Source organism: Centruroides sculpturatus, unplaced genomic scaffold (assembly GCF_000671375.1).
Source record: "Centruroides sculpturatus isolate CEXI.00-Female unplaced genomic scaffold, Cexi_2.0 scaffold850, whole genome shotgun sequence".
In the NCBI taxonomy this organism is placed as follows: domain Eukaryota; kingdom Metazoa; phylum Arthropoda; class Arachnida; order Scorpiones; family Buthidae; genus Centruroides; species Centruroides sculpturatus.
The window spans coordinates 24319-50749 of record NW_019385036.1 but is presented as its reverse complement, the minus strand read 5'-3'; the positions used below and the strand labels follow the sequence as shown (position 1 = coordinate 50749).

The 26431-nt window shown below is 29.8% G+C and overlaps 1 protein-coding gene across 1 annotated transcript in view; it reads left to right on the top strand.

Moving 5' to 3' along the window:
* The window catches only part of LOC111633718 (double-stranded RNA-binding protein Staufen homolog 2-like), a 140067-nt gene that overhangs the window by 96803 nt on the left and 16833 nt on the right, over nt 1–26431 (top strand). The window contains exons 9-10 of the mRNA XM_023378331.1: nt 20399–20500; nt 25249–25388. Of these exons, the coding sequence (XP_023234099.1) occupies nt 20399–20500; nt 25249–25388 (242 nt within the window). The remainder of the gene's footprint in view (nt 1–20398; nt 20501–25248; nt 25389–26431) is intronic.

Below are 26431 nucleotides of genomic sequence, written 5' to 3'. Positions count from 1 at the left end.
ACATGTGATAATGTTTTAATACAAAATTTTCACAAAAAGTAAACCTGTAAGACACTGACAATGATGCATTCATTACCTGCAGAATAACTATGTTTCCTGAAAATGTTTGCAATAGCATTTTTATTACAGTACAATACTATTATTTAATATTGTATTGTAATAAAAAGTATAAAATACAAAATAATTATATTTTATAATTATTTTGTATTTTATACTTTTTATTATAAAATACAAATTAATTATAAAATATAATTATTTTGTATATTAATCTATTCAATGTTGAAATCTTTATTTTTTGCCTGTGACGCCATGTTGAATTTTCGTCGATGTTAAGCCTAAATTTTTTTTAAAAAATAATAATCGTGTTTACTGTATCGTAAAAAATTATTTTTTACGTTTCACAAACAAAATATATATATTGAATAATATAAAAACAAAAAAAATTTTATTTAAAAGTTCGTTTTAATATAAAAATTGTGACATGAAGCGACATCTAGTATCAAAAATGTTTCAATGTAAACACAGAAATTTTCGGGATTGCCCACGCAGGTCAATGAGGTCAACATGAATATTTTCGGGATCAACATAGGACAGGTTAAAAAAACTTTGATGTGGCTAATCAGGCATATTAAATTATCTCAGAGTCTACTGTACTTTAAATTAAAATTAATCCATTAGTTTTATTTGTGAAAGTTGAATGTTTAAATCTCATTCCATATTGCTATTTTTCTATACATATTTTTGTAAAGTTTGCACTGAGCATTTTTTTCTGACACCAGTATGAGATCCAGGCTGTGCCTAATTGACTCCAGTGATAAGGTTCCCAGTGTGGAGTTTTATATGGTTTTTTTTAACCTTCTTATTTTCAAATGTGATTACACTTGGAAATTTCTGGTATCAAGTGGGTTATGCCAGAGTCAATAGATATAGTGATCCTTGTGCTGCCCTCTCAAGTACAGTACAATGCCTCAGGTTGCCGATAGCTGGCGTGAGATTTGCTAAATGGCTAGAGGTTTATCTATTTGGTTAGTAGGTAGTTTTCCGATTTTCATGCATTTTTTATACTTTTTTGTACTGTTCAAAAAATCTTATTTGTAATTACATTTTTTAATTATATATCATATATAAAGAAGGAAAAAGTGTATTTGGTTTATAAAAAGAATTAATAAGATAATTTTAAATTACAGATGAGAATGTAGATAAATTGAAGATAATTTTATTTTTGATTTAATTTATCCAGGTTTTAAATAGAGATCTGTTTAAAACTGATAAACTAATATCTCAATTACTATAGTAGAGATAACAGAGACTTATCACCCTACTACTGGTAACATAAAAATGACACTTCTAATAAATAAAAATCAAAACCTTTAAACAATCTAGCAAATCATTTTTTAATATCTTAAAAATACGCTTTCGAACGCTTTAAGCAATCATCCTCAGTTATCATTTTGAATCGAACGAAGAATTCGAAATTATGTAAAACAAAATTCAAAAAGCGGTTACATAAATATACGTTAACATTACCAAGTTTAAATAATTGCAAAAATTATACAAGTTAATTAAATTGAAATAAAAAAAAACGATAAGCTGGATTGTTTAAAGGTTTTGATTTTTATTTATAGTGTAGTTCCAGTAAGAAAGTATTTTATTTATTTAATGACACTTCTATCATCAGAATGCAATCTTCTGTCATTTTAATGTTACCAGTAGCATTTTGATAAGTCTCTGTTATCTCTACTATAGTATTTGAGATATTAGTTTCAACAATTATCAAGACAAGAAGATATTTTATAATGTTTAAAACTGTTATATTGCTACATATTGTGAATGAAAGTTTTGTACATAATGTTCTGAGTGTAACATCTATTCAATACATAGGCAATGGTAAAATAAGTAAATAAATTTGCATTTTACTGTTTTGTTTTATTACATATGTATGACAATATAATTAGGAAAACCATAGCTTATCCTCTGATACATTTAAATAGCCATAGAAATTTAATCTAGATAAAGACAAACTATTTTTTTAAATAATTTATTAACATTAACACTACATAAAGTGTGTTATACAATTTTACTTGATTCAGTATAGTGAGAAATAGTATTTGGGTATATGAAATAAGTTTTGTATTTTTGACATGAGAAATTAATTTCTTATGATACTTACATTCGCTCTACATAGTTTGGTAATTTATATAATATTCTGCACTATCAAAAGTAGAATATGAATGAAGATTTATTGATGGCCTACTACATCTGTCCTTTATTTATATAGGTTTAAAATATCACTAACATGTCTTTCTTTTAGCCTCCATGTCATTACTAATCACTATCACTGTCAATATCTAATAATACTATCTGAACTCTTGCCATCTTACATTTACCTATTTTATTTGTTAACCTCTAACTTATCGTCCTCTAATTACCTGTAAGTTATTGTGTGTCTGTAAATATCTTGAATATGTTGTCTAAATAGTTAGAATTTCCTCTTTTTCCTCTGACTGTCTATATTTAAAATTCAAGAACTAAACCTACTGACTTTTAATCCTCTTTTCTAACCCTGTTCCTAACTTTTTTTGGCTCAACTTTAATCTCTCTCTGTCTCATTAATAAACACAATATAAATTGTGAATAACATATATCATAGCTATTTTTTCACTGCAAACTACAATAATTTACCTAATAATAATAAATAAATAAAAAGATATGGGCTTAACCTTGATAAACTTCAAAGCTACCCTAAATCCTAAATTTTTTTTTTTTTGTAACACTTTAAATCTGTCCTATCTGAACACATGGTTTAACATGTCTATACATTTCCATAATTAAATATACATAATTATCATCATTCCATTTTCTTTCTGACTCAGAGAGTTCTCAGGAATCCCAAAGACATCCAACATTATAATGTATACACAGGCTTGACTATAAATTTTGTTATTACATTTTCTTGTCCTTAACAAAAACTCTCAAAAATATTTAAAAATGAACACAAATTGTAAGCAAAAAAAATAAACAGTCGTATCAATTCAAAGTCTAAAATTGTGAAAGTGACAGTTAATAGAAATATAAATATTAACATTTATGAATAAATAATGTTCAAAATCGGATTAAAATAGTATTTATAAGCAGTCCTTTAAAAAGACAAAAGCAATATCTGAGTTAAAAACGAGAAAATTTCATATATTAAAAGACTTTTGAATGTTTACAGCTAACTCTCCCTATGCTCCAGCCAAACTTCGGACAACTCGTGATCAAAGTGCTTGAAGTGGCAGAAATATTTATTAAACTTGTTTGTAGTGTTAGGATCAGTATATCTATTGACTCTGGTTATGCCTACTACTTGAGTTTTTGAGCATTATTATAGATGGCAATAATGCAGTCTTATATGTGAGACTAGGGCAGGCATGGCCAACATATGGCCCGCAGGCCAAATCCGGCCCGTCTAATGAATTTATGTGGCCCGCGATCAATGTTTCAATATTAGGTAATGAAGTCCAAATAGATTAATGAAAATTCTGATGCCTAAAAAAAGAAAAAAAAAAAGGTCAACAACTCGCTGTGCATTTAGAGTTAACCCTCCATTACAAATCTCCTCATAAGTACAGCATAGAATGTTGATAAAGCATGATAATGTGAAAAATGTATCTTTAATCTCTATCTACAATTCAGTCTCTACAGGGTGACACCATAATGAGATCTCGCACCACCTTAAAATCTTCCTAGGCCAGCTTCTGGTTCGGCCTGTAGTAAAAGTTTTCTTTCCAATTCGGCCCGGGGTCAAAATCTGTTGGCCACTCCTGGACTAGGGGTAAGAGGATGGAGTGGGAAATGATGAAATCCAGTTGGAAGGAGTCATTTAACACAATTAACTACATTCAGGGTTTCTATGCATCTGGAAAGTCGGATTTTCATTAGTTTTCGGAAAAAGTTGGAATTTGTCTCCTTAGCTGCCTTGTTGATTTCATTTGCTGAATATGGCTGACCAAGTGTAGCCATCTGCAGGCGACAAGAAGTAATGCTGCAATCTTTAATAAGAAAATATACCAGAATCTGTTTTGAAATAGCTTTTTTCACCATTCTGAAGCCATATAATTTTACATTTGTGGATTAATAACAGGATGAACTACTTTTATGTAATAACGTTTAATTTTGATTCTAATAATTCAGCAATTATAAAAAGATGAAATTGTTAATTAGAATAAAAAATAACTAATTAAAAATTTGTTTGCAAACTTTTAAAAGTTGAAATCGTAATGCTGGTATTGACTTGTGGTTTGAATGAGCTTTTTACATTTTTGTTACCATTTTCCTTGAAAGTACTATACTGCAAGCGTATTTTCCCTCTGTCTTCTGTTAATTTCTTCAACTTCAATACATAGTTTAATAATTAGTTTAACAGAAATGACATTGGATAACAGATATCACTGATTTTGGCAAATTTAGGGCTTAAAAACTGGCAACATTGATCATACCTGTAGTAGATATACTGTAGTTATAGTTTTGAAAATCAGTTAGGTAATCCGATAGTTTAACCGATGTTAATTTGCTTATAATTAAAATTTAAAAAGCTAATAAATTTTTAAAAAATTAATTAAATTATTAAAAAATTAAAATAAATTTGATTATCTTTTGTGCAAAACAACAACAAAACAATTTTTATAGTTATGTAGCAAAAGATAGAGATTTGTAGTTTAACCAATGTTATGTTATGATTCTGTGCGCTGAACTTCTGTATTTTATTAATGTATAATTGTAATTTCATTTGATGTTTATTTCTGTATTTATTTTATTTTATTTAAATTCTATAAGTTTTAAGAATCCCAATTTTCATAATACTATGACATCATAAGAATATAAGTGTGCAGTTCCGGAATTGTCCCATAACTTACTAAAATAGAAAAACTAATTATTTTCCTAAAGGGAAAGCTATCTCACACAAGCAAAACTTGAAATTTCAAATCTTATGTTCTAATTGATGTTTGAAATTACGTTAAACCTGAGGAATACTATTTAAGATGGCTGAAAACGTTCGTTTAATTAAAATTTGCTATAAAAGTGAGAAAGATGGTTTGTGATATGATTTGCAATAATTATAAGAATTGTAATTAAAGATTAGAATAAATAAATTTTGTCTGCATTCTTAAGAAAATTTTATGCAAAGATGAAATTTAATGCAAAATTAAATATATGATTATTATTAAAACTCTGGCCTTTACACCGAAACTGAAATCAAAATGGCGGCAACGGTTTTATGTAATGGTGTTTAATTTTTAATTTTAGTAATTCAGCAATTATAAAAAGATGAAATTGTTAATTAGAATAAAAAATAACTAATTAAAAATTTGTTTGCAAACTTTTAAAAGTTGAAATCGTAATGCTGGTATTGACTTGTGGTTTGAATGAGCTTTTTACATTTTTGTTACCATTTTCCTTGAAAGTACTATACTGCAAGCGTATTTTCCCTCTGTCTTCTGTTAATTTCTTCAACTTCAATACATAGTTTAATAATTAGTTTAACAGAAATGACATTGGATAACAGATATCACTGATTTTGGCAAATTTAGGGCTTAAAAACTGGCAACATTGATCATACCTGTAGTAGATATACTGTAGTTATAGTTTTGAAAATCAGTTAGGTAATCCGATAGTTTAACCGATGTTAATTTGCTTATAATTAAAATTTAAAAAGCTAATAAATTTTTAAAAAATTAATTAAATTATTAAAAAATTAAAATAAATTTGATTATCTTTTGTGCAAAACAACAACAAAACAATTTTTATAGTTATGTAGCAAAAGATAGAGATTTGTAGTTTAACCAATGTTATGTTATGATTCTGTGCGCTGAACTTCTGTATTTTATTAATGTATAATTGTAATTTCATTTGNTAATTGTGTTGGGATTGTCACCTGTGGACATTTTAAACTGTTTTACATATTCGTGCAGAGGCATAGCCTCTAAAGAAATGTTGTCTCTGCAATGGAAATAGTTGTTCCTGGTGATTAGACATGGCAAGTAAACTTGGACTCGTATCCAGATGAATTTTATGTTTTATTAAAAAGAAAATTTTTTGTTAGGCTTAACATCAACAAAAATTCAACATGGCGGCCACATGCAATAGAGAAAAATTTCAACGTGGGATAGGTTAAAGTTCATATTGTCATTAAACCTTTTTAAGAATTTGTTCCATATGCCATCCATACATTTTGTTGTTACATTGGACCATTCTTCTGATATATTCTTTATTGCATGAAAAATGTGATAATTTTTCCAAAATTCTCTCAATGTCTGATCTTTTTCGGTTCCCACTATTGCTTGGGCAAAAGTGATTCTTAAATAATGCACTTTGAAGTTAGCAATACACCCTTGATCCATTGGCTGTAATATGCTTGTGGTATTAGGTGGTAAATAAACCACTTTTATGTTTGGATGGGACTCTCCTAAGTGTGGAGCATTGTCAAGAAGCAATACAATTTTAAAAGCAATGTCTTTTTTATCACAATATTTCTTTACTTCTGCAACAAAGCAGTTGTTAAACCAGTCTTCAAAAAGGCATTGTGTCATCCATGCTTTCTTATTGGCACGATAATGTAGTGGTAATGTGTCCTTACTGATTTCCTTGAAGGCTCTTGGGTTTTGGAATGATATATCATCATAAATGGCTTCAATTTATAACCAGTAATATTTCCACCCAACAAAAAGGTAGCATGATCTTTAAATGCTTTAAAACCGGGCATGCATTTAGCTTTGTTTCGAATGTATGTCCATTTGGGCATTTTTTTCCAATATAACGCGGTTTCATCCACATTAAAAATTTGTTCCTACATATAATTTCCTTCTTCGACTATTTGCTTCAAAGTTGTCCTTGAAGATTTTGGCAGTTTTCAAATCTGCACATGCTGCCTCTCTACAAATCTTTACATTATGGAAGTTTCATGTTTTTTAAACCTTTCAAACCAGCCAGAGCTTGCATTGAATTTTTGGTCATAGTTGTCACCCTCCTTTAAACCTTTAAATCTTCGAAAAGACTGTGCACTTTAGTTTGGATGATCATGAGACTTAGTGGAATATTCTTTTGTAATAAATATTTTATTCAAGTCTTTAAACATTTTTCCATTTCATATATGGAACTATTTTGTTTTTTGTGATAATGGTTAATTTTACTGATGCTGATCTCTTTACTTCATGAATTAGTTCTTTGTCTTTTATTATAGTTGAAACAATTGAATTCAACAATTTATGTTCACGTGACAAGTTTGACACTGTTTTGCCATACTTATGCTGTTTTATTAATTTTATTTTCATCTCTAAGTCTATTGACTTTTTTTTCTTTCATTGGTCTTACTAGCCATTTTGGGATAAAATATCACAAATCAATGTAGAATAAAGTAGAATTTCCAATTTACACTGCGAATAAACTACTTATAACAAAACATTTAGCTACCTTACACAAGCACACGCAAAGGGTAACTTAACTAACTGCACAACAAAACAAATAATGATGCAATCAATTGCAGAAGTGTGCAAGATATATATGTATATGATATATATTTGATGAAAACTATAAAACATTGATATGTTTTTTAAAAAATTTTTATGAAATTTTTTTATCATAAGTTGAGTTGGTCATAAATCAAGAAGTTACTGTAGTGAATTTTTTTCAGAATTTAGTGACTTTGTTATATAGAACTTTGTAAATAAAAAATATCCACCAAATCGTATGCTTTCTAAGTGTGCAAAAATTTTAAGTTCTTGTTGTGCCTAGTTGTCATGTACTACTACATTGGAAATCAAGCAAAAAAAAAACTTGGATTTGACACAATTTAAATACTATATTGTTTGAAGAAAAGAAAATTCAAAATCTTGCTTATTTTTGATTGTGTGCTGTCTAATTGCACAATTATCTGATTTTCACCCAGATATGAAAGTTATCTTTCTTTCAACAATTATAATTTTTTTGATTCTGTTGATTGATCAAAGTACAGTAGAACCTCGATTATCCAGACTAATTGGGGATGAAGGTAGTCCGGATAAGGAAAAATTCGGGTAATCGAAACAAATACTTTAATTTGTCTTTTAATGATAATACAACACGTTTCCTTTTCGATGACATATCGGTAATATTAAAAGTAAATACTGTATTTAAATCGTGATCAAATTTTCAAGAAACAAACGTTCNGTAGTAGTCCAAATTCAATACGAACGTTTGTTTCTTGAAAATTTGATCACGATTTAAATACAGTATTTACTTTTAATATTACCGATATGTCATCAAAAAGAAAACGTGTTGTATTATCATTAAAAGACAAATTAAAGTATTTGTTTCGATTATCCAGATTTTTCCTTATCCAGACTACCTTCATCCCCAATTAGTCTGGATAATCGAGGTTCTACTGTAATAGTATAACAATGTTTTGCATGTATATTTGTGTGATGTTTCTTAGTGTCAGGATTCTGCTTTAACAAATCTGCAGAATTTAACGCTGTTTTATTTTTAAATGTTATACATAACACTGTTACACTGTTAAATCTAACAGTGTAAAATCTAAGTTGTGCTTAATTCAGTTTAGAACAAACTGAATTAAGCACAACTTAGATTTTAGAATATGATTTCATAAAGTATTTCAATCAGAGATTAGAAGTTCATTTGGAAATTGGAGCAATACTAAACTTGGAAAAGAAATTTGAAGGATTTGTTATTCAAATGTGATTTATTTATGACTTAGTGGAATTGAATCTACCCCATTAATAAGGAATGTTTGTAGAGTGTACTTTAGCAGTAAAGAGTTTACAGAGTATAATTTCAGAGTAGTCAGCAAACTTGTAACACATCATTTATAAGCCCAGAACTAAACCTAAAGGAACAACAAAAGGCGAGGGTTGGTCGGATGCCAGGCCTGGACTTCAGAAACTGACAGAAATAACACAAACAGATTAATTTGAAACAATGCTTATTGCAACAAAAATCAAAAAATGATTGACTTTGCTCTGCATCAAGAGTAACAAGTATTTATTGAAAATGTTTTGAATGAGCAATATACAAATGGATTAATCAAAAAAAATAAATAAACAAAATTATGTTAGTGCTAATAAACCACACAAAAGTTATAAAAATCAGAATATAAATTAATCCAAATCAAAAACAAAAGATGATTGGACTCTATTCCTTACAAACTTAGTTAACTTTGGAGAAGCAGAAGTTCAATTTAGACTTAGAAAGTGTCAGTGGGTAGAATCTGAAGTCACACGTTAGTTATGTCTAGGTGATTAGTTAATTGATTTTTGTTAATCTGGAACCGTGTTGTGACTCTTCTTTGATTCTTAAACACTATGTAGTGTAATAAATTCAAACACTTGGCGTTTTATCATTATTATTTAGTTCAGTTGATACGTGCTTAAAATACATGTTTCAGGCGTAACATGCCCCTTTTCAGCCAACTCAGGGTTATTTATAAACTGGATATCATGGATGAATACATATTTATACAGCTTGCATATTTATTGTCTATCTTCATTGTTTCTTTTTTGGGTGACAAAATTAAAAGATGGATGTACTGTCAGTACATCCATCTTTTACGATCAGTTGATACATGTATTTTAAACACATATCAACTGAACTAAATAAAGATGATAAAATGCCAAGTGTTTGAATTTATTACACTACATAGTGTTTAAGATTACTTAATTGATGTTTCAAGTAGAAAAAATATTGAGGGAATAAAGTGTTCCAGATGCAATAATGTTGAGCTTTCTGGTTTTTCTTTAGGAATTGCTTATTTTTTTAGTGTATATAATTGAGATATAAACATTTATTTATTGGTTTTTATACAATTAATTTTATAAATTTGGGGAAAAAACTGGAGATTCCTTTGAACAAAAAAATTTATGAAGCTAATGAAGAATTTTTTTTTATAATAGTTGAAGTGATTTAGATGACAATTTGCATTTAATGTTATGTAAATTTTCCAAAATTAATTTATAATTAGGTCTAAAAGTAGATGAGCAATTATTTGTGACATCATCACAATGCTGGGCTGCAATTTTTACTTGCTCTCAATTTTAGTAGTGTCTTGCCCATGTACATCATAGTTTTCCTATTAACAATAGTCATGCCAGTCATTTACCTAACTCCATTCTAGAAAAAAGTTTTGAATTTAAATAATATGACTTTCGGTCCAAACTGGCAGTTCATGTAGAGTTAATCAGTGCTTCCTGCACCTAAGCTTTCCATATCTGTTCTTGACCTTCATCTATTTAATTCTATTCTCAAAATAAAGGAAGGATAGACAGATGGATGCCAGTGGAAATTTATAGATCTGCAATTTTCAAATTGCAGCAGCCCAAAAAGAATGTTTTAGAATGTTTTAAAGAGAGATTCAAACCTACAGTTATTTTATAATTGAGCATAGACTGTCAATTATGTCATTCAGATACTAACTTCAATTTTCTAGAGTGCCAGTTTGGACCGAAAGTCATATTATTTAAATTCAAAACTTTTTTCTAGAATGGAGTTAGGTAAATGACTGGCATGACTATTGTTAATAGGAAAAGTATGATATACATGGGCAAGACACTACTAATGTTAAAATAAATTTTATTTTTATAGAGTAATAATATTACTCTATAAAAATAAAATTTATTTTAACATTTTATTGTAATAACGTTAAGAACTTTTTTATTAAATAGTAAAATTTCTGTTGAAAAATAAAAATTGTGAAATTTATAAATTTCTTTTAATTATAGGAGTTTCTCCAACTGCTGAAGCGATACGTAAATCTGGACATAAACCTTTGACTCCTCAAGCTCCTGTACGTCCCAAACAGCAATTAATGTATTTAGCAGATGTATTGGGTTTTCAAGTACATTTTACAGATTTTCCAAAGGTAATATTAATTTTTTTTAATTCTTATATAGTACAATCATCCTTCAATTTGGACAGTTTTGTTATGAAGTCACACACTTTAGTTATTATCAGCCATGTATACCAAAAGTTTGGAGTGCATAGCAAAATTTGCTACTGCTTGAGATTTTTTTTATTGTAAAAGAAAAAAACTTCAAATAACAATATATAGTTTTTGCTGAGACAAATATTAAAGAATGTTTGGGTGTAAAAATTTAAGTAAATGTTTTCTTCATACATATTTAATGTTGCCATTACACACTATTGAGGTACTTCCCAATTGAGGGAGTTGCCTTTGTTGCAGTTATATATTAAATGTTGGTTTTAACTTTTGATATTTGTACAGTATAAAGCATTTTAATTATAAGTTTTATATTTGATAATTTAATATTTCTTATGCACTTAAAAGGTGCCTTTAACTAATGTTTATTTTATAGGTTATAAAATGAAGAAAGTTACAAAGTGAAAAAAATGTTGATTTAGAGTAAAAATTAAATATCATTAAAGACTTGGTCAATGGTGTGAATATTGTAATGTTGAACAAGAAATAAACCATAAATGAATGAAAAGTTTGACAAATTAGGCAAAATGTTGAGAAAATTAAATGTTCAGTTAGTTGTTCCACATCATTTACTGCAGATGTTTTTCAGGCCAGTGAGGATTGATTTGAAAATTTTATAAACATCAAAATCTTCACAATCTTAAAATTAATGAGAAAAACAGTCAGTATTGATGCAATAGCTGCTTATTTGTATCCAAAAATTATAACTAGAATATTATTGTAATTGAATGGTATCTAGCAAATCAAGTGTCAGCTAATTTTGGAAGTTCATACCAAGTTAAACATTCATTTTAAAAGAGAAAACTGCTCCAGGTTTCATAACTTCTAAAGATTAATACTTTTGCAATTTTACATATGAGAAGGTGGGGTTCCTTATTCCTTATATGTAGATTTTTTTATTCTAGATATTTCCAGAAAATGAATCCATATCCTTAGATCCTGGAAATCCAGAAATTAGTTATAAAACATTTTGTGAGGATCCAACACCACTGTAATGTATCACCTTACAGTATGTTGCAGCAACATACAGATCTGCCTTGGTGGGAGGTAGAGACATTTGTCTTTTCCCTAACTTGGTCAGGATGACGCAAGAGTCATTTGTACATATGGGGGTTGCTGGTTTACATGTAGTGGTTGCTGGACACAGAGAACCACACAGAGGTTGCTGGACACAAACAACCACACAGAAACCAGAGTGACAAAATTAACCACATTAATTTTGTCACTCTGGTTTTCAATATTGAGACAAAACATGCTTAGAGGCAATACTATTGCTGTCTTGTTGAAAAGATGTTACGCAATGCAGAGGGGAGTCGTCTCCATCAAGATTCACACCTGGAGAAAGTTTGTCTCTGGTGCTTCAAGGGTGAGCTTGGTCTGGAGGACTTACTATTTGTCTCCCAATCTCCCTGTGTCCTTGGGATTTTTATACAATCTTCACCCAAAATCCTGCTTTTTGGTTGGTGTGAAACTGTAATTTCCCATAACTCTATTGGTCCCTGATCTGTTCTAGGGATGTGATTCAGGCCACAGGATTGTTGAACACCTCTGACCGAACCACTCCCCCAGGGTCGGGTCATGCTCTTTCCTGAGTGACTGTCCCATAAATTTTGGCCAATGTGTTTTTCTCTTGTCTCAGAGAAGACGCAACTGGGTTCATACAGTCCCAGTCACCACCCCCTCTGAAGGAGCGTTCTCATATTCTGCTTTGAACTCTGTGTAAAATGACTGCCAAAATTTTCCCAGCTGTCAATCTCCTGCTCTCTCTCACGATCTACAATCAGGAATGTGTCGATTAGATCTTGGAATACAACAATTAAGTCATATTGCGCCCCGTTTCTTTGTGGTCCCAATTCAAAAATAAGTCACCGGCTTATTGACTCTGGTTCAGCAGCTGGTTTCCTATCTGAGGGTGAGGTCCTGGCCTCACAATTTTAAATTATACCATTTATTTGAAAGGAACAGATAAAAGGCTAAAATATTATATTTAGTTGTTTATAATTCTGTTAATTATAATTTATGTGGGGGTTAGACAAGTAGAATTCCTAAACTGTTAAGAAAATAAACGAGTGGTTGCAAAGGAGATGAGGGAGACAAGTAAGGGGAGACGACGGTTGGTGACGACGTGAAGAGGACTAAAGACGTTACAGATGACAGAACATTATCATTCTATCCATAATTTGAAGACGGTTACGAATGCAGGAAGATTATTGTTATTTCTATTTCTCTCACTAAACCTACATTTAGTGCAGTAGTTTTCAAATGGTATGCTGTTAAACAATTTAAATATGCTATACAGTTGACCTCCCCATAACGCGGTAGATATGTTCCGCTTTATAAGAATTTCACGTTGTAGGAATCCTCAAATATATGAGCCAATTACAGCCCGGCACATGTGCAGTTTACGGACTACGGCTGTTTGAAAGGTTTTTTTTCCATAAAATTAATCAATTCTAGACTAATTTCATTCAACATTTCCAAAACACGTATAATTTTTTGGGAATAATCTGAATAAACTATGCTATAAACAAAAAACTGTAGGATTACTTACCAAGTGCCATTACACACTATTGAGGTACTTCCCAATTGAGGGAGTTGCCTTTGTTGCAGTTATATATTAAATGTTGGTTTTAACTTTTGATATTTGTACAGTATAAAGCATTTTAATTATAAGTTTTATATTTGATAATTTTATATTTCTTATGCACTTAAAAGGTGCCTTTAACTAATGTTTATTTTATAGGTTATAAAATGAAGACGACCACACCATTGCTTAAGCTTGTTTTTGTCGCGGAGCAGCGCACCAAACTGCAGCCGCGTTTTCTGATAAGTTATTTTTTTGCAAAAAATTCGTTGAACTTTGGAGACATCGTTAATAGAAATAATTTTTATGACCGTTGAATAAGAAATGTTTTTTCACAAGAAATGTATAAAATTACAGTACTGAATTAGACTTACAGTACCTAATTTATATACTGTGCAGACGATAGTAAACTCAACTTACCCGCCTAAACTCTCCGTAGTGTGTAAGTAGTTTGGCTGCTCGTCCACTATTGGTCCAGATTCAACCAATCCTGTCGCGACACGAGTCGACGATGATGTTTTACCACATTTTACGAGTCTCTTTTAGCGTCTTTATATGAATGCGGTCGCAATTTTTTCGCCACAATTTAGAAATACCGATCAAGTGATAAAAAACACGTGGGTACCAATTAGTAATGGTAAGATAAGTTTAAGTGACACACCCTTTACTTTAAAGGAGTGTAATTTTTACATGACAGATCCAATAAGTTGTGCTTCCAAAATAATGTCAGATTGTACTAAAGCTTTTTATGAACATACAAATCTACATTATATGAACCCGTGTTATAGGGGGTCTACTGTACTGTAAATTAAAACAAAAAATTTTTAAATTTATAATAAAATGTTTTTTAATGCATTTGAACTATATTTTTCAGAAGTTTATTGCAATGAAGTATAAAAAACAGATATTAGGATGAAAATTTATGTTCTTTACATTTCAACACAAATCTTGAGAATTTCCATTAACTGTTCCTTTGGTTACATTACATGATTGATTTTCCTGTAACATCCTCCTAGTTTTCATCTTAATTTGTTATAATTTCTGAGCATTTATCATCAGTTAAAATAACTATAATTTCATGTTGATAACCCATGGAACATCTGTGTTTGAAAAATAATTTGAAAGGGGTACAGATTTTGCAATGAGACAGGATTTAAAATTTGAATATAGCTAATTTTAATTACAAGTTAAAACGAAAGAAAATTAACAGTTCAAACAAATATCAATCCCTTCTCAGTCTTATTTTTTTCAGGGTGGCCCATCCAAAAGGTATCAATTTTTCATCATTGATATTTGATATATAATTAATTTTGATGAAAAGTTTGTTTCTACATGTTTTTTTTCTAGGAATAAAATAATTTTTACTAAATCAGTATTGAAAAGTAATTTATGTCAGTAATTACTTTGTCTAACAGTAACTCTGATTACAGTAACAGTTAATCTAAACAATAACTCTAATTTGTCTAAAATAGTCAATATCCATCAAAAATTTATAATATAACTTCTCACAAACTAATTTGTTTGAAAGAAAAACTGTCAGAAACAAGTTAGAAAGACAATTTCAGATTCCAAAACAAAATTAAATTATTCCACCAGAAATGGCTAAATAATTTTTGTAACATAATGCCATTTATTGGAGAAATAGTGAAATAAACATGCAACAATAGTGAATGTATCAGACACATTAAAATAAAAATTTCTAGAGCATTTTTCAACTTTGGCATATGTTAAAGCCAAAAAAAAAAAGTAATCACTGTGCATGGATGTATTGGATGCGACAGTGACTGAGAAAGAGTTAAAATCATTTACTAGCAACAAAATTCTAAAAAGAATTGATGATATGTTACAAAATTAAAACACAAATGCTTTCTTACATAATTTGAATTGGAATGAAATTGATAAGCCTCATTTTCTAAGGGCCTGTTATTTTTAATAAAACCTTCTGTCAATTAATTATGTTTATTTGAAACTATATTCTTTCTAGTTTACTATAATGTTTGTTATCATTCAGATTTGTTTTACAATGATTCACTAAGCTTTAGTCTTAATCATGGTCACCAAACTTTTTTTGCGGCAGGCCAGATAACTGAGAAAATGACAAGCGTGGTCCGCATAACCGTTTTGTTCAATACAGCACACTGAATACACAAAAATTAAAGACAACCAACATATTTATTTACCAATACACGAACACGATGGCTGCAGCAAGCTTGTAATGGCATTTGTTAGGAACTTCATTGTAGATACTTATACAAAAAGCACTCTGATATCCAAAGTCGCAAAAAGTTTCCTAAAATTTATATTATTGTCAGATGCAAAAATCAGATTGGAGCAATTTTGGCATTTATACTTACACTTATTTTAATTTTTTATACATAGTAAGTTTATCTACAGACTATGATATTTCCAAAGAAATAATTATATTTTACCTCATTTATGGCACAGTGTGGTGGCGGGCCAGATGAACTGACCTTGTAGGCTGGATCTGGCTTCCGGGCTGTAGTTTGGTGACCCCTGGTCTAAATGAAAGAGTCAGGCTATATGTACAAACTGGATTATATTACATAAAGGCTTTTTTTCTACGTGTTTGTTAATTGGGTGAAATTTTTTTATAAATAGTAAAAAAATCAAGCAATGAGTTGCATAACTTTCCCAGCTGTTAAGAGATTGTATTATAAACAAGCAATTATTTATTGTGACATCATTACAATGCTGAGCTGCAATACTCTTCACTGCTAATTAGTAGTGGCTTGCCTCTGTACATTGTACTTTCCTTTTAACAATAGAGTTGTGCCAGTTATCTATCTAACACCTTTCAAGGAAAATTTTTGTATTAAAATAACATGACTTCCATTTTGCATTAGAAGTTTGTATATAGTTAATGGGGTCTACTGCCCCTATGGTTTCCATGTCTGGTCTTGGATTTCATCTAACTCCATTTTTGAAATTAAGGAAAGACAAGTGACAGTGGGAATTTATAGGTCTAAAATTTTTCCAAATTGCAGCCCAAAAACATTTTATGTGATTAATTATTATAAAATGGCAAAAAGGTTAATTTTGATGGTAGCAATGAATTTTATAAAAAGAAAAAAAAACTGTAAATGCTAATAACAAGTAAAATCTTTGTTTAGTTCAACCTATCTTGAGATATGACTATGATACACACCCCTCTATCTCTCATCCCTTGATTTTTAACCATCAAAGTTTAATAGCATCAATGCCCCTTATATACAAGCTATCATTCCAAATTTTATTTTAGTCTTTACTCATTCTGAGATATTAGACAAAATAGATGTCAACATACACATACACACTATAGAATTTTAGTTGACTTTTTTGGGTTAGGGATTCTCACAACATCGAAATTTGCAAAAAAAAAAAAAAAAACCAGAACATCAAATCTGACATGATTCCAATACTTTCCCTTATTATGTATACAGCTGAGAAAGTAAAAGTATTTTAAAATGTGTAGTTGTCACTAAATTGGAATTACAACTATACACTTCCCTTTGGTGTATCTAATTGTAGGTTAATATTGATAAAAACACAAATAAGATTTGTTACTTTGATTTGACTGAAAGGGTCAAGTAAATTCAAGCTGATTGAAATACTGTTCCCTGTTATCTTGAGCTACTTACATCTAGTATCAAAAACGTTTTTTGATACTAGATGTCGCTATGTGTCATTATTTTTATATTAAAACAAACTTTGGAAATANATGTTAATTTGCTTATAATTAAAATTTAAAAAGCTAATAAATTTTTAAAAAATTAATTAAATTATTAAAAAATTAAAATAAATTTGATTATCTTTTGTGCAAAACAACAACAAAACAATTTTTATAGTTATGTAGCAAAAGATAGAGATTTGTAGTTTAACCAATGTTATGTTATGATTCTGTGCGCTGAACTTCTGTATTTTATTAATGTATAATTGTAATTTCATTTGATGTTTATTTCTGTATTTATTTTATTTTATTTAAATTCTATAAGTTTTAAGAATCCCAATTTTCATAATACTATGACATCATAAGAATATAAGTGTGCAGTTCCGGAATTGTCCCATAACTTACTAAAATAGAAAAACTAATTATTTTCCTAAAGGGAAAGCTATCTCACACAAGCAAAACTTGAAATTTCAAATCTTATGTTCTAATTGATGTTTGAAATTACGTTAAACCTGAGGAATACTATTTAAGATGGCTGAAAACGTTCGTTTAATTAAAATTTGCTATAAAAGTGAGAAAGATGGTTTGTGATATGATTTGCAATAATTATAAGAATTGTAATTAAAGATTAGAATAAATAAATTTTGTCTGCATTCTTAAGAAAATTTTATGCAAAGATGAAATTTAATGCAAAATTAAATATATGATTATTATTAAAACTCTGGCCTTTACACCGAAACTGAAATCAAAAAGGCAGCAACAGAACATTTTTTTTCTTTTAATGAGTTGCCAATTCAGCTAATTTTTTTGCTAGATTTAGTGGATTTATGAACAATCTAGCTAAAAGAATCAAACAATTCTAATGGAAACAATATGATTTAGTTATTTTTATTAAAATGTTTAGCTGTAAATTTGAATTTTGAGTTGGCAACACTACTATTAATTAATATATATGCAGATGTGGATTGGGTGTCATTTGAATATTTTATGTAGTGTTGTGACAAAACAAGTCTTACACATTGCTATCAGATCTGGTTCATCTGTCTTTTAATATTATTATTCAAGGTTTGTGTTTTTCTACATTCTTAAATTATAATGGCATGAAAACAAACGAGGTTTAATCTTCAATGGCTGGATCCAGCTATTCATTCAGAATTCAATTCCTGGTTAAGAACTGTAAAAGATGATGATACAAAAGCATTTTGCTGCATTTATTGTAAAGTTTTCTCCATAAGTAATATGGGAAAGAATGCATTAGTATTGCATGCAAATAGTCATTGAAATAAAAAGATTGAAGTCGGAACAAACTTCACTGATAAGGTTTTTAACCCAACAAATTCAAACTTCTAATAGTCAACAAAATGTGTGTGAAACGGCTTCTGTTGTGGAAGATAGATCTAAGATCATTAATGAACAGTTGTTCACCAAATAAACATTTCTTAGCAGCACATTGGCAACTTTTGTGATAAAAGATGATGTAATAAAAGAAGAGATAACTTGGGCATTGGCAGTTGTAAGAAAAAAGATGTCACTCAATTCATGCTCTGATATTAAAAACACTTTCAAAAAAATGTTCCCTGACAGCTCTACAGCCACACAATTTCAATTGGGTCCAGATAAAGCTTCCTAAATAATAAATTATGGCAATTATGGCCTAGCCCATTATTTTAAAGAAAAATTGATTGATGCTGTTATAAGTTACGATAATATTACTATCTCCTTTGACAAATCGCTAAACAAAGTTGCTCAAGGAACTCAAATGGATCTTGTGATAAAATACCGGGACAAGAGTAAAGATAAGGTTATGACCAGATATGTAAATAGTGTCTTTCTGGATCATAGTACAGCAGATGATCTTCTCTCTGCATTTCTCAATGGGCTTTCAGATATTCATCTTGATGTAGCAAAAATTCTTCATATCTGTATGGAAGGACCAGATGTAAACATAAGTTTTCTGAATAAATTAGAAGATCACATGGAGACACAGAATGTTGGTAAATCATTTGTGAGAATGGGAACGTGTGGTTTATGTGTAGTGCATGGTGCTGTAAAAGCTGGTTTTAAAATAGTAGATTGGAATTTGTTACCACCTGCTACGGAATTTGTACTATTTGCTAAAAGACTCAACCACTTGGCGTGTCAAATACATTGCTATAAGTGGAAGCAGATTATTTCCCAAAAAGTTTGGTTCAACAAGGTGGTTGGACAATGGAAAGTGCTTAGAACATGCAGCAGAAGTTGTTGAAATATCTGTGAATCTGTGAAGAGATACATAAACAACAGTACAAAGTTGAAAGACAGCAAGGTGGTTACATTCTTGAGACAGGCACTCAATGATCCCTTTATTAAAGTTAAACTTTTATTTTTTCGGTCAATATGTACACAAAGTGAGAGCTTTCTCACCCAATTTCAGAGCAACAAACCTTTTCCACCCTATCTTTATAAAGCAGTTGTTTAATTATTAATGAACCTGATGAGAAAGTTTGTGAAAAATGACAGGGTCACTGACAAGCAGTTTATAAAAATACATTTAAATGCTAATGAAAACTTGGTACATCTGAAGAATTTGGATATTGGTTTTGGAGCAAAAGAGGTTTTTAAAAGAATTGAAATTAAGAGATTGTCGAAATGTGCTGAAAGTGAAGACACAAAAGATTATTGAGAAGGGATCTGTCAAGTAAAATGTGTGAAGGCTTTGAGCAGCTTAGACCCAAAAATTATTAAAATGCAATCAAATGTTGGAAAATTGTATTTCAATGTTTTACTGGAGGTTCTACATGATACAGACAGGATTGATGAGAAATGTGCTGTCAAAGCAAAAGAACAGTATGATATACTCTGCAATAAAGTGTCCATAAAACCCTATTCTACAAAGTTTGAGGACTTAATTAAAGGTCTTTTAAGATTGTAAAGGATATATTAAAATATTTGAAATTATATTGAAAAGAACTTGGAATCATTCTAAATGTGGAAAGGAGCATATGTTAAAAGTACAGAGATTATTTTGATTGAATTCAATAAATATTTAATACTGATTCTGGTTGATTTTTAATTCTCTCTCAATTTATAATAGATCATGTATAATTCAATTTCATTGATACTATTTACATAATCTGATTGATACCATGTTTATTTATTGTGTAATTAATAATGAAATGTAAACATTATTTTCATCATTTAGGATTAAATCGAGCCCCAGGTGGTCCTATTCAAAAACAAGAAGTAGTGAATAAAATAATAATGCAAACGACATCAACGATCGCAAAAGAATTGTTGGATACTGGTAAGTTCATTTAATTATTTGGAAACTAGTCTTAAAATAATTTTTTTTGCCTATGTATGACTTAGCTTTATATTATATAAATCAATATAGAAATTATTTTCATCTAATATATGATTGTTATTCAGATACATCCTGAAATTTTAATTATTATAACTGTTTTAGTTGGCTGATGACTAGTACAGTAGTATTGCACATCCAGGGCCTCCTGGTTTGGGTGGTTGACAGCATTGATTGATGATCTGCACTTGCTTTCTCTCACAATCCGTATCAAGTAATGTTAGTGAGTATATGAGACAAGTATTGTCTAATTAAGTTTTTGGTGAAGGCGAGCTGCAAACTGGCTGAAATTCATAGACATATCTGCGGATAGTTTGGGAGAGAAGTACAGTACTGTCAGTCTTGAGTGTATGAATTGGGTAAACATATTCAGAGGTGATGTGCCGTGACAAATCTTCCACGCTGTTACTTCCCAACAACAGTGGTCACAGATGAATATTTAATGAGTTGAACATTTAATTGTTAACAACTGACAAATACTGTCTGTAATACTGACTCTGTACTGTATACATACTCCTAATACTGATATGCACTTCTGTAATTTTACAGAAGTGCATATCAGTATTGGGAGTATGGAGAAAATCATTCGTGAGCATCTTTTCTTCAACAAAATTAGTGCAAAAAATGTTGAATTTTGACTAAAAGTCCATGTAAGTGATAGTTTGTTTTGATCATTTGAGATGACAAAAGAGAGGTGATGATTAATTACTTTTAGTTAATGACTAATGACAAAACATCACTACACACCAGAAAGCAAATGTTCCAGTATGGAATTGTGCTACTCAAGAAATTTGATAAAGAAACTGGCAGGCAAGGTATTGGTCCCCATCTTCTGGGATCATGAGGGACTTATTTATAGACTTCTTACAGCTGTGTCACAGTTAGTGTAGAGTATTGTTGTAATCTGTTAATGATGAAAATGACAGCAGCTTTGAAGTGATTAGCAAAACTGAAGAGAAGGTTTATCATCCTCCATGACAATACCTATTGTCATACAGCTAACAGGACAGTTGTTATCATTGATGAACTAGGCTGGGAAGTGCTTGACCATTTCACATATAGCCAGACTCTCACTCAAACAGGTGATAGTCACAAGGTGAAAATCTAGCTATTGAATGAATGGGCTATGACAGTCTGGTTGCTGAAAGAATTTTCAAGTGGACAAACATGCTCATTTTTGGTTATCAAACTTTCATCTTATCTGAATGGCCCTCATATAATTTATATTTCTGTCTGAACCAAACTTTTTCAATTTTTTTCCTACTATTGCTCTCCTTTTCACTATTTTTCAAAGCAATTGCTCTGTTCTGTACCCACTTGCAAAAATAAGTTTTAAGTAGACAAAGGGACAAATTTGGAATAATTTTATTAGACTACATACATATTAGACTACATAAATATATACTCATTTGTTTGTGATAATTTATTACACCTTCAAGTGGAAGGGTGTCCTGGTCTAAACCAAGACAAATATATTGTTGTTATATTGTTGAAATTTTATTTAATAAATTAATACTTACATTTTAATATCTCTATAAAAGTTCATAGCATTATAAGCAATTTCATTTTTGATTAAAATGTTTAAGCATGACAATGATGATGGCAATACAGTAGAACCTCCATAACCCGGACCTCCATTATCCGGATTGTTCAAAATAAACAAAAATTTTACGAATTTGCTGATTTGCACTTGGCGAATTACGACACTGTTTATGTACGTGATGGAATGCATAACTTTTTTGTTTCAACAACGTCTCACCCATCACAGTGGTCGTAAACTCTTAAATATATTTTACGTAGTAATAAAAATATAACTTGACATACGTATTTATAAATAATTTATATTTAAATTATATCATTTCTATGACCAAGGGCAGCGTAAGGCATGGACGACGTGGGCCATAGCCTATGCCTCGCGGTCCGAAGGGCCTCCTGCCTCGAAGGTTTATGCATTATTTAAAAGCCGTGAACGCGACGAAAAAATTTTACTCGTCGTAAAACGATAAATAGTTTGTCGAATTTTTATTCATAAAAATGCAGTTTCAACTGCTTTTTATTTTATAAAACCCGTCTTCCTGCGTCACCAGAGGGCCTTTTAAACAATAGGTAGTCTGTTAGCGTTGGTCAGTAGTAGTCCAAATTCAATACGAACGTTTGTTTCTTGAAAATTTGATCACGATTTAAATACAGTATTTACTTTTAATATTACCGATATGTCATCAAAAAGAAAACGTGTTGTATTATCATTAAAAGACAAATTAAAGTATTTGTTTCGATTATCCAGATTTTTCCTTATCCAGACTACCTTCATCCCCAATTAGTCTGGATAATCGAGGTTCTACTGTAATAGTATAACAATGTTTTGCATGTATATTTGTGTGATGTTTCTTAGTGTCAGGATTCTGCTTTAACAAATCTGCAGAATTTAACGCTGTTTTATTTTTAAATGTTATACATAACACTGTTACACTGTTAAATCTAACAGTGTAAAATCTAAGTTGTGCTTAATTCAGTTTAGAACAAACTGAATTAAGCACAACTTAGATTTTAGAATATGATTTCATAAAGTATTTCAATCAGAGATTAGAAGTTCATTTGGAAATTGGAGCAATACTAAACTTGGAAAAGAAATTTGAAGGATTTGTTATTCAAATGTGATTTATTTATGACTTAGTGGAATTGAATCTACCCCATTAATAAGGAATGTTTGTAGAGTGTACTTTAGCAGTAAAGAGTTTACAGAGTATAATTTCAGAGTAGTCAGCAAACTTGTAACACATCATTTATAAGCCCAGAACTAAACCTAAAGGAACAACAAAAGGCGAGGGTTGGTCGGATGCCAGGCCTGGACTTCAGAAACTGACAGAAATAACACAAACAGATTAATTTGAAACAATGCTTATTGCAACAAAAATCAAAAAATGATTGACTTTGCTCTGCATCAAGAGTAACAAGTATTTATTGAAAATGTTTTGAATGAGCAATATACAAATGGATTAATCAAAAAAAATAAATAAACAAAATTATGTTAGTGCTAATAAACCACACAAAAGTTATAAAAATCAGAATATAAATTAATCCAAATCAAAAACAAAAGATGATTGGACTCTATTCCTTACAAACTTAGTTAACTTTGGAGAAGCAGAAGTTCAATTTAGACTTAGAAAGTGTCAGTGGGTAGAATCTGAAGTCACACGTTAGTTATGTCTAGGTGATTAGTTAATTGATTTTTGTTAATCTGGAACCGTGTTGTGACTCTTCTTTGATTCTTAAACACTATGTAGTGTAATAAATTCAAACACTTGGCGTTTTATCATTATTATTTAGTTCAGTTGATACGTGCTTAAAATACATGTTTCAGGCGTAACATGCCCCTTTTCAGCCAACTCAGGGTTATTTATAAACTGGATATCATGGATGAATACATATTTATACAGCTTGCATATTTATTGTCTATCTTCATTGTTTCTTTTTTGGGTGACAAAATTAAAAGATGGATGTACTGTCAGTACATCCATCTTTTACGATCAGTTGATACATGTATTTTAAACACATATCAACTGAACTAAATAAAGATGATAAAATGCCAAGTGTTTGAATTTATTACACTACATAGTGTTTAAGATTACTTAATTGATGTTTCAAGTAGAAAAAATATTGAGGGAATAAAGTGTTCCAGATGCAATAATGTTGAGCTTTCTGGTTTTTCTTTAGGAATTGCTTATTTTTTTAGTGTATATAATTGAGATATAAACATTTATTTATTGGTTTTTATACAATTAATTTTATAAATTTGGGGAAAAAACTGGAGATTCCTTTGAACAAAAAAATTTATGAAGCTAATGAAGAATTTTTTTTTATAATAGTTGAAGTGATTTAGATGACAATTTGCATTTAATGTTATGTAAATTTTCCAAAATTAATTTATAATTAGGTCTAAAAGTAGATGAGCAATTATTTGTGACATCATCACAATGCTGGGCTGCAATTTTTACTTGCTCTCAATTTTAGTAGTGTCTTGCCCATGTACATCATAGTTTTCCTATTAACAATAGTCATGCCAGTCATTTACCTAACTCCATTCTAGAAAAAAGTTTTGAATTTAAATAATATGACTTTCGGTCCAAACTGGCAGTTCATGTAGAGTTAATCAGTGCTTCCTGCACCTAAGCTTTCCATATCTGTTCTTGACCTTCATCTATTTAATTCTATTCTCAAAATAAAGGAAGGATAGACAGATGGATGCCAGTGGAAATTTATAGATCTGCAATTTTCAAATTGCAGCAGCCCAAAAAGAATGTTTTAGAATGTTTTAAAGAGAGATTCAAACCTACAGTTATTTTATAATTGAGCATAGACTGTCAATTATGTCATTCAGATACTAACTTCAATTTTCTAGAGTGCCAGTTTGGACCGAAAGTCATATTATTTAAATTCAAAACTTTTTTCTAGAATGGAGTTAGGTAAATGACTGGCATGACTATTGTTAATAGGAAAAGTATGATATACATGGGCAAGACACTACTAATGTTAAAATAAATTTTATTTTTATAGAGTAATAATATTACTCTATAAAAATAAAATTTATTTTAACATTTTATTGTAATAACGTTAAGAACTTTTTTATTAAATAGTAAAATTTCTGTTGAAAAATAAAAATTGTGAAATTTATAAATTTCTTTTAATTATAGGAGTTTCTCCAACTGCTGAAGCGATACGTAAATCTGGACATAAACCTTTGACTCCTCAAGCTCCTGTACGTCCCAAACAGCAATTAATGTATTTAGCAGATGTATTGGGTTTTCAAGTACATTTTACAGATTTTCCAAAGGTAATATTAATTTTTTTTAATTCTTATATAGTACAATCATCCTTCAATTTGGACAGTTTTGTTATGAAGTCACACACTTTAGTTATTATCAGCCATGTATACCAAAAGTTTGGAGTGCATAGCAAAATTTGCTACTGCTTGAGATTTTTTTTATTGTAAAAGAAAAAAACTTCAAATAACAATATATAGTTTTTGCTGAGACAAATATTAAAGAATGTTTGGGTGTAAAAATTTAAGTAAATGTTTTCTTCATACATATTTAATGTTGCCATTACACACTATTGAGGTACTTCCCAATTGAGGGAGTTGCCTTTGTTGCAGTTATATATTAAATGTTGGTTTTAACTTTTGATATTTGTACAGTATAAAGCATTTTAATTATAAGTTTTATATTTGATAATTTAATATTTCTTATGCACTTAAAAGGTGCCTTTAACTAATGTTTATTTTATAGGTTATAAAATGAAGAAAGTTACAAAGTGAAAAAAATGTTGATTTAGAGTAAAAATTAAATATCATTAAAGACTTGGTCAATGGTGTGAATATTGTAATGTTGAACAAGAAATAAACCATAAATGAATGAAAAGTTTGACAAATTAGGCAAAATGTTGAGAAAATTAAATGTTCAGTTAGTTGTTCCACATCATTTACTGCAGATGTTTTTCAGGCCAGTGAGGATTGATTTGAAAATTTTATAAACATCAAAATCTTCACAATCTTAAAATTAATGAGAAAAACAGTCAGTATTGATGCAATAGCTGCTTATTTGTATCCAAAAATTATAACTAGAATATTATTGTAATTGAATGGTATCTAGCAAATCAAGTGTCAGCTAATTTTGGAAGTTCATACCAAGTTAAACATTCATTTTAAAAGAGAAAACTGCTCCAGGTTTCATAACTTCTAAAGATTAATACTTTTGCAATTTTACATATGAGAAGGTGGGGTTCCTTATTCCTTATATGTAGATTTTTTTATTCTAGATATTTCCAGAAAATGAATCCATATCCTTAGATCCTGGAAATCCAGAAATTAGTTATAAA